General features: G+C 36.9%; 1 protein-coding gene across 1 annotated transcript; it reads right to left on the bottom strand.

Annotated features, from left to right (window-relative positions):
* Positions 1–446: 446 nt before the first annotated feature.
* LOC126880803 (uncharacterized) lies at positions 447–7,341 on the bottom strand. The gene is made up of 2 exons (XM_050644865.1): positions 5,287–7,341; positions 447–524 (listed from the first exon to the last, which is right to left on the bottom strand). The coding sequence occupies exons 1-2, from the start codon at positions 7,339–7,341 to the stop codon at positions 447–449; spliced, it is 2,133 nt and encodes a 710-aa protein (XP_050500822.1).
* Positions 7,342–10,948: the final 3,607 nt, after the last annotated feature.

Here is a 10,948-nt window from a genome sequence, read left to right as displayed (position 1 = left end):
CAATTTCTGACGTGAAGTTGGCGTTGACAGGTGTTTTTGTGGTTAATAAATAATAAATATTTTATTTGGTGACATATTTTAATGTAAAATACATTGTAAAACAGGTAACAATATTAAGGCAATATTAAGTCAATAATTTAATGCATTACTGTTGGTAAATCAAGAAATTATTCCGGAAACCAAGAGTCGGCCATTGTTATGTCAAGTTATTAGCTACTTTTTATCAGCTACTTTGGACGCCAGAATTTTGCTCATAGGTTCTATCCTTGGTGTTTTTATATCAATGGTTCTAACCTTCTAACCTATATCTAACTTCATTGTGCCAAGTCACGCCTCTTCTTCTTTATCATGGCCTATTACTACATTATTTTAGTTGATGATTTTGTTTTGTACATTTACACAAAGGTTTAATAATAATATATTTGGATTTTGGTAAAATTTTATTCTCAAACGCCGTCACAATATTCAAAAAGCCCCAAAACCCGTTCGAATTCACCCCATATTACGGTACTGGTTAAGTAAACCTATAACAACACAAAATAAATTTGAAGCACTAAGTTCAATAGATGAAAGTGACAATTTGGAGGACACAGTTAAAAATACAGATGCAAAACCAAAACCACCTCCAATATTTGTATCAGGCGTGCAGATCTGCAAGCCTTTTATCGATCTATTGCAACAAGTAGCAGAAAATGATTTTATCACTAAAACTGTCAACAGCGAACAAATAAAAATTCAACCAAAATCAGACAAAGCATACACCGCCATAGTAAATGCTCTAAAAACAAAAAAACACGGACTTCCACACTTATAAACCTAAAAGTGAAAGACACTACCGAGTGGTTCTCAAAGGCATGCACCCCACGACAAATGTAGAAGAGATAAAAGAAGACCATAAAATCAAAAACCATAATGTTATAAATATATGGAATATACTACATAACCAAACAAAAAAAATCGTTGCCTATGTTCTACATTGATCTAGAAACAAAAGATAATAACAAGAACATCTATGACATCAAACAAGTAATGCATTCCATAGTAGAATTCGAAGCACCGAATGTCAAGAGAATAATTCCGCAATGTAGTAGATGTCAAAATTACAACCACACAAAAAACTTCTGCAATAAACAACCGTGCTGTGTCAAATGCGCAGAACCTCATTACACTAAAGAATGTCCAAGAAAAACCAGAGACAGTAATGTTAAATGTGCTAACTGTGGTGAAAATCACCCCGCAAATTATAGAGGGTGTGAAGTTCACAAACAATTACAAAAACTTAAATTCCCTTACTTGAGACGACATAACGCGAGGACAAACCAAGATAGAACTACAACAGTCAACTATGTGCAACCTGGAATAACATATGCACAAGCAACGCAAGCAGTTAACCAGAAAGCCTCCAACCAAGCTACTACACAACATGTTATACCAAATCAAACTAATGACCACACAGACATGTCAGAACTGAAAGACATGTTAAAAAAACTAACGGAACAAATGAGCACTATGCTCAACCTCCTAACCATGATTCTCAACCAGAAATGACTCAGTTACTAAAGCTAGTATTATGGAACGCCAATGGCTTAAGTCAACATGTAGAAGAATTAAAACTATTTATTAACACACAAAAAATTGATATAATGCTGATTACAGAAACTCATTTTACATCCAAAAACCACATTAATATTCCACGATTTACAACTTATCATACGCAACATCCAAACGAAAAAGCACATGGAGGCACTGCAATAATAGTTAGTAATAAACTAAAGCACTACGAAATACAAAAATATGAATGCGACTATCTACAGGCCACCAGCATTGTTGTGGAAGATCAACTAGGCCCACTAACAGTATCAGCTACATACTGTCCGCCAAAGCACAATAACAAAACGGAACAGTTTGAAAATTTCTTTAAAACATTAGGAAATAGATTTATAGCAGGAGGAGATTTTAATTCTAAGCATTACTACCTGGGGATCCAGAATTATTTCAACAAAAGGCAGAGAACTTCTTAAAGCTATAAACGCGACCAATGCATATTATCTCACCACAAGGGAACCAACTTACTGGCCTACCGACAATGCAAAAATACCTGATCTACTCGACTTCTATATTGTTAAAGGAATTAATGTTAAATTGGCAAAAGTAGAATCTTGTTACGATCTACCCTCTGACCACTCTAGCGTAATCGCGACATGGTATGCACAAATAACAAACAGTACTAAACAACCATCATTATACAGTAACAAAACAGACTGGAGCATTTTCAAGACTAAACTAGATGAATTAATTGACATAAATATCCCATTGAAAAGAGAAAGTGACATCTACGTAGCAGTAGAAAATCTTCAGAAATCGATACAAGAAGCTGCTTGGTATGCTACCCCTGACTGCTACCAAACAAAATTTAAAGAGCATTGCCCAACTGTAATAAAGGAAATGATTGCTAGAAAGAGAAAAATAAAGGAGGAGTGGCGAAGAAAAAGAACACCTGAGAACAAGACAAAATTAAATAAAATCGCCAAGGAAATTAAACTACAATTGCACAATATCAAAAATAATAAAATACAAGAATATTGTTCCACCGTTGCTAAAGTCTATCCGTTATTAGCCGGCCGGAGAAGTTCGGAAGAAATAATACGATATTTCCTTCACCTGAGCTTCATTTTAAGAACTTTACTTTACTTATACAAAAAATACAACAACTGAAAACGTGAACAACAAACATTTCTGTCTTGAAAAAAGAGATTGACTTTTAGGTTATGATAGTCTTCTTCTTTTTTACATAATGCTTCACAGGTGATCCGCGGCGCGAAATCAATCCGAATTTGATTTTCTAACATTCTCCCACCTGAGAAACGGATCAACCATGAAACATTTCTCATTAAAACTAGAAAATAAATTTACAAATTACAAGTAACGAGCTGGCTTCTTAGTAACACGTCCACTACGCGTAATTTTCGCATCGGGTACTCTGCTTTTAGATATCACTCCCGAACGCGTTTCATCTTGATGAACTTCAAATTGCTGAGACTGGTTGTCATCTAAGTTCTCAACATCAGGAAAATCTATGGAATCACCCTCACGTTCCAAGAGAAACAGTCGCTGCACTGGTCGTAGAAGTTCACCTCGCGACGTTTTGACTCTTACTAAACGTGTACTTCCATCTTTACCGGGTAAAAGTTCCATGACCCTTCCAATAGGCCACTCAATACGCTTAGCATTGTCGTTTTCTACTAAAACAATATCTCCCATCTTTACGCTCAAATTCATTCCTTTGTGATACCTAAGTTTTAGTTGACCAAGATATTCTAGTCTAAACCTTGCACGTAATTGTTCGCGTAGACGTTGTGTGTTTCGAGCACTACGCGAGAGTGAAGTATTGTCTATCAAATCACAGTCTGGCATTTCACTTCCCGTTAAGTCACGCAGAAACATGGCCGGAGACATAGCTATCAAATCGTTCGGGTCATTAGAAATGTAAGTTATTGGTCGAGAATTCACCACTGCCTCACAATCGCAAATTAATGTTAAAAGTTCTTCATAGTGAAGACTTGAGTGTCCCAATACTCGACGTAATAAGTTCTTTACTATACCAATAAGTCTTTCAAAAAAACCGCCCCACCACGACGCACTAGGGGGATTAAACTTCCATTTTATACGTTGCGTTGATGAATCCCGCGCGATTAAGTCCCAGTCTATATTAGCGAATGCATTTTCCGCACCGCGGAAATTCGTACCATTATCACTATAAAGTATTTTAGGCCGGCCCCGTCTAGCAACGAACCGACGTAGAACTTGCAAAAAGGCCATTGTAGAGAGCGACAAAGTAAGCTCCATATGCACCGCTCGATAAACTGCACACGTGAACAAGCATATCCACGCTTTTTCACCACTTTTGAGGTATAGTGGACCGGCAAAGTCAACACCTGTGATTTCGAAGGGGACAGCATCTCTTACTCTATCCTCTGGCAACGGAGGTGTTTGTACAACGTAGGGCTTAGAATCAAACCTTTTACAAATTGAACATTTTTTAATAACAGGCTTAACAGTGCGTCGGCCACCTAGCAACCAATAATTTTCACGCAGCTGGGCTAATAAACTTTGGGTTCCTATATGACATAAACTTCTATGCTTATCCATAATGAGAGCATGAACAGCGCTATGCTTGGCAGGTAAGACAACTGGAAATCTATAATCTAAGGTATCTTCTCTATTGGCTATTCTTGATTTCAGACGTATTACCCCCCTTTTGTCATAAAATGGATTAAGGCATTTTATCTTCTCATCGTTCAACCCTTTAAAACTTTCTTGTTGAATTATCTTGAAAATAAACTCTTCGCCTTTGCTCAATTCTTCTACAGTTAATTCACCTTTCATTTTTTGATCTGAATGCTTTAAATTGTAAGCTAGTCTGAAAATATATGCTATCATACGAATAGTTTTGGTAAATTTACTAAAGTAAGATAAGTGCCAAAAATCAACGGGATTTTCATTAACAAGGGTTGTTACCACTTTCTTCTTATATTCTTTAGCAATTTCTTCTTCATTTACCTCCAAAACTTGAGTCGGCCAATTTTCTTTGGGTTGGTATAACCATCTAAATCCCTCCCACCATTTTGACTCAAAAAGTGTTTTAGGATCACAACCACGAGATGGTAGATCTGCCGGATTCAGCACACCTGGAAGATGGTGCCACTGATCTGTAGAACTTAATTCTCTTATTTCACGAACCCTATTCCAAACAAATGGACCCCACTCATCTTGCCTTTGAATCCAGGAAATGACAGTTGAAGAATCACTCCAAAAATATTTCTCATAACAATCTCCACTGAAGTTTTCTTCTACCTGACTATAAAGCCTAGCTGCAATAGTTGCACCCATTAACTCTAGACGTGGAATGGTTAGCTTTCTTAACGGCGCAACTCTGGACTTCGCAGCTAGCAGGTGTACTGAAACCTTGTCGCCTCTTTTAATTCTACAAAAAACCACAGCTGCATATGCAAGCTGACTAGCATCACAAAAGGTATGAATGCTAGTTTCTTCTGAAGCAGTTCCAAATGATATCCAACGAGGAATCTCAATGTTAAAGAGGTATGGTAACTCAGCAACCCAATGTTTAAACCTATCCGAGACTTCATCACTAACAGGATCATCCCAGGGTGTTTGTTTCTCCCATAACTGCTGTAACAACAATTTAGGTATCAAAGTGGTTGGAGCAGTAAAACCTATGGGATCAAATATTTTTTGTGCCATGGAAAGAAGTTTTCTTTTTGTCACAATGGAAAGATCTGGTTCCAAAGAATCGCTGTTAATTTTCAAAACATCTCCTTTGGTGAACCACTTAAGACCCAGAACCATTACATAAAAATTATCACTGTCGGAGTTTCCAGAAAACTCCCACCCTCGTAAATCAAACTGCGCATCAGACATTGCAGAAACCGCTTCCCTAATAAAAGTGTTTAAACTCTCTCGGTTGGTCATGCTACAAATGCAATTATCTACGTAGAAGCTTTTGGCTAAACGCTCAATGGTTTCCTGTGAATATTTAGCATTAGGTAAAGAACAACTTTCGAGGCATTTCGACAGGTGGTAATCAATGGTAGCCCCAAGTAAGAACGGACTACAATTCACACCAAAGGCTACTCTTTTGTGTCTTAATACAATTTCTTCACCGTTATCATTGAGCCATAAAAACTTTAAAAATTCGCTATCATTTTTATTGACACTTATTTGCAAAAAAGCCTTCTTAATATCAGAGACAACTCCAATTTCAAATTTACGAAATTTAAGAAGCAAAAGTGGAATACTTTCAATCAGATTTGGTCCCTTTTCAAGGCACTGATTAAGTGAAGGTTTATTTTTCTCTCTAGCTGAGGCGTCAAACACTGGCCTCACAGCGGTCGTAGATCCCTCCTTTAACACAGGTCGATGGGGTAAAAAATGTCCAGTGGTGGAGTCACTATTTGTTTTTTCTATTATTTTCAAATTTTCCCATTCCTGAAATACTTCATTATAACGAGAAAAGAGATTATCTCTTTTGAGCTTGGACACGACCGAATGTAAACGACGTTTTGCCACATTAAAATTAGCTGGTAATGACGGATGCCCTTCCAGCCAAGGAAGTCCAACCTCGTATCTGCCTTCTTGGTTTATGAGTACAGTTTGTAAAAATAACTCCTTCGCTGCCAATGCCAATTTCTCCTTGGACTTCTTCTCACTAGGCTCCTGAATCCCCAAAACATCCAACTCCCACAGTTCAGTAATGGATGGATTAACAAATAAACTTAAACAAGTCATATTAGCTTGTGACACTGGGCTTGTATTTGCAGATTTCCCCATTATTGTCCATCCAAAGTATGTTTCAACAGCTACAAGTCCACTAGGTAATATATGACGCCTCCCTGTATAAAAAATATCAGCAACATTTAACCCCAATAAAAGTTCAATCGGACCACTACCTTCCGTATCAGATAATTCAATATTTAAAGACTTTAATTCCTGAGTCCATGGACCATAAATAGCTGAAGGTATTTCGTTGCAAATATACGACTGATCTAAAACTTCCATATTATAAGTGTAGTCTCCATGACTTGCTAAAACATCATAACAAAAGTGTGTACTATTTGATTCAGTACCTCCAAAAAGACAATGAACGATTTTTTCCCTTCGTTTGGCTTCCAAACCCAAAGCTGAAGCTACAGACTTCAAAAGATACGACCTCTGTGAACCACTGTCAATTAAGGCTCTCACAACACAAGTACCATTAGGACCCTTTAGATTAACTCGAACAGTTTGAATAAAAACATGAGTGTGAGTAAAATTACTTAAAGTTTGGTCCTTTGGAGTATTATCAACATTTTGTTTATCTGTCAGATCAGGAAATTTTCTGGTAGAAAGGTTAGGACACATAAGTGGAACATGGGATTTGCTGCATAAAATACATCTTAAACGTGTGCGACATTTCCTCGCCTGATGACCCCCCTTCAAACAAAAGAAACATGCCTTATGTTTAGACAAACAATTTTTCTTTTCTTCTAGATTCATTTTCTGTGCCTTAAAACAAGAAGTGCTCTCATGTGCTCCATCACAAAACAAACATTTGACAACATCTGTACTATTTAACAAACCAGCAGCAGTGTAAAATAAAGGTTCCCTCTTGACATTGCGTTTACGAACATGCTCGCTATCAGATTTTAAATTTAAGTTACTAAAATTCTGTGCTAAACCAAAACCATCGCTAGCTAAAGATATTTTTTGTTCATTTTCTACCTCAGATCTCAAAAAACTCATAAGGTTGACTAGTTTCAATTCCAAAGTTGTGTCTTTATTCATATTAGAATTCAAAGAAAGATTTGATCCTAAATTACGATCAGCCGAGTTTGCTGTATTGCAAAAACTAGATCTCTGCCAAATTCTCAAAATATCCTGTGGCAAACAGGATTCAATCAATGGATACAATATTGCGGCATATTTATCCGAGGTTATCCCTAAAGTATCTTAAGCTCTCAACTGTGTTTCAATGCTGTCATATAACAGAGATAATTCTAACTTTTGAGTAGCCATAGAGTTTTCTAAAACTAACTTAAGTAACTCTCTAACATAAATTTCTATCTGAAGATCCTCCCTGCCAAACCTAGCCTGCATGCACTCTATAATCTTTTGATAATTATCAGCTACCATAGGAAAACTTGTAACAAGTTGTCGAGCCCTACTGCCTTCAACAGTTGCTTGTATCAAATATTCTATTTTATCACATTTATCTATGAATGAATCATCGTGAATCTTTTTGAACTGTGACCAAAAAGGTAGCCATACCTTTATATTTCCATCATAACGCTTAAACTGAATAGAGGGCAACTTAAATCTACGCTTACCTTTTAATTCTTCTTCTGAACTTACTGAGTTACCAGAGTCATCAACCACTTTCACTTCATTACGAGCATTTTGGTAGGGGAGCCCAAGCGGGGATTTTTGCAGTTACTCGAGCGCGTCAGATTAGCATATGGGAGAAACCTGGTACCCTGCAGATGTACCTCTACCATATATTGGCTCTTAACACAGGGGAGTTCGTTAAGGGGGGCCCGAAAAAAAAATCTATCTTTAAAAAAACTCGAAATTGTCAGATTAAGATAAGGTAAGTTAAGTACATGCAAAAGAGTGTATATTTCAAAAATCTGACGATTTGAGCCGGGCGTAAGGAAATGGGTGAGTTCCAAAATTTCACAAGAAAAAAGCGAATATTTCGCGAAATGAATGACAGATCGAAAAACTAAAAAATATGTGCCCAATATTTTTTAAAAATCTATCGAATGATACCAAACAAGACTTCCCACGGAGAGGGGTGGGGGGTAAATTTAATATTTTAAATACGAATCCCGCGATATTTCGCGAAATGAACATCAGATCGAAAAACTGTAAAATACACTTATTCAATATTTTTGAAAAATCTATCGAATGGTACCAAACACGACCCCCCATGGATGTGGGGTGGGGGGTTACTTTAAAATCTTAAATAGGAGCCCTCATTTTTTATTGCAGATTTGGATTTCTTACGTAAAAATAAGTAACTTTTATTCAAAACATTTTTTCGAATTATGGATAGATGGCGTTATAATCGGAAAAAACGATTGTTGGAAATGGAAAATTAAATTAAAAAATGGCAAGCTCCCACTAAAATGGAAAACTTTACTTACCTTTTTTTGGTTTTAGGACCTACTCTTCACAACCCAATAGGTCCCCAAAGCGCTCGAGTGACTGCACATTTAGCATACTTTGCTCCCCTACCATTTACCAGCCTTTTAAATAACATGTGTAACTCTGTAAACCTTATTTTGTATCCATCGCAGTCTTCCATCTCAGCAAGAAGGTTCTCTTCAGTGGCTTCAACCAACATTTCACTATAAATCTCATTGTCTGCTACCTGTAGTTCAGTATACTTCAATTCAAAACACGTCCAATCTGTTTCAATTGCATCAAAATCGGGCTCACTTCTTTTAAACAAAGAGTACAAACGATTGCCTGCCTTTGTAAAACTTGTTCTCAGCACTTTTCTATGCTTCTTTTTTGCTTCAATCTCAGCCATTTTAAATCTTTAATTTGTTGCCCCTTGACTGACTGTATTTCTCTCGACTTCACTAAACTGTTTTTTTTCTCGTAAATCAATAATTATGTACGTAAAATACCAACAAAAGTTCCAACAAACTCACGTGTCCTCTGTCACGGTCGCCAAAAATGTTCCACCGTTGCTAAAGTCTACCCGTTATTAGCCGGCCGGAGAAGTTCGGAAGAAATAATACGATATTTCCTTCACCTGAGCTTTATTTTAAGAACTTTACTTTACTTATACAAAAAATACAACAACTGAAAACGTGAACAACAAACATTTCTGTCTTGAAAAAAGAGATTGACTTTTAGGTTATGATAGTCTTCTTCTTTTTTACATAATGCTTCACAGGTGATCCGCGGCGCGAAATCAATCCGAATTTGATTTTCTAACAAATATCTTACAGGTTTATCAGCAAACGCAGAGAGTGAATATTCCCTTTGGAAGGCCACGAGAAAAATCAAACACCCGAAACAACAAATACCACCACTACGGAACCAAGAGGGAAACTGGTGTAGAAATAATAAGGAAAAAGCCGAAGCATTTGCAAATCACTTCACTAATGTATTCCAGCCACATCCCATGGAAGATGGTGACACAGAGGAAGAAATAAATGACTTCCTGGAATCGCCCTACCAGATGGACTTACCTATACACAAAATCACCACTAAAGAAGTTAAAAATATTATCCAGCATGAAATCAGTCCAAAAAAAGCTCCAGAGTATGACCTGATCAACGGGAAAGTACTGCAGCAATTGACATGCAAAGGTCTGAAAATGATAACGCAAGTATTTAATGCAATATTTAGGCTAGGTTACTACCCAGAACAATGGAAAGTTGCTCAAATTATTCTCATACCCAAGCCAGGGAAAAATAAAACTCAGGTGACTTCATACAGACCAATAAGCCTGCTACCTGTTCTATCAAAAATCTTGGAAAAACTTCTCCTTAATCAATTATCCCCAGTTATAGAAGAAAGGAAACTAATTCCCCAACACCAATTTGGGTTCAGAACACAACACGGAACGATAGAACAGGTACATAGACTGGTAAAACACATCAGAAGTGATCTAGAAAATAAAAGGTATTGTTCTGCTGCATTCCTGGACATTGGTCAGGTCTTCGACAAGGTATGGCATGCTGGTATGCTCTTTAAACTAAAGAAAAACCTTTTCCATACTTTTTATCAAATCCTAAAAAGCTATATTTCCAACCGACATTTCCTAGTCAAGCAGGATAATGAATACACAAGCCTAAGACCAATAAAAGCCGGAGTACCACAAGGAAGTGCCTTAGGACCGATACTGTACTTGCTCTACACTGCTGACCTACCCACAAGTAACAGAACAACGTGTGCAACTTTTGCTGATGACACTGCTGTACTAGCCTCTCACCATGATCCAAATACAGCATCCAGAATCCTTCAGAAAGACCTTAATAATATACAAAGATGGCTTAAAAAATGGAAGATAAAGGCGAATAAGAGTAAATCCATCCATGTAACCTTCACCATGAAAAGACAAACATGTCTATCTGTAACCCTAAATGAAACGCAACTTCCACAAACCGATACTGTCAAGTACCTAGGAATCCATCTTGATAGGAGATTAACTTGGCAAAAGCACATTTTTACAAAAAGAAAACAACTAGGAATAAAATTCCGAGAAATGTACTGGATCATCGGTCGTAAATCTCAACTATCTCTTGAAAACAAATTGCTGATATATAAATCTATATTAAAACCAGTGTGGACCTATGGTATCCAACTTTGGGGGACAGCCAGTCAAACTAACCTAGAAATACTGCAAAGATTCCAGAACAAAGTTCTTAGAAAA

Source organism: Diabrotica virgifera, chromosome 2 (assembly GCF_917563875.1).
Source record: "Diabrotica virgifera virgifera chromosome 2, PGI_DIABVI_V3a".
NCBI classification, from domain to species: Eukaryota; Metazoa; Arthropoda; class Insecta; order Coleoptera; family Chrysomelidae; genus Diabrotica; species Diabrotica virgifera.
Note: the sequence above shows the minus strand (reverse complement) of the source record. Positions and strands in the feature narration are given on the sequence as shown.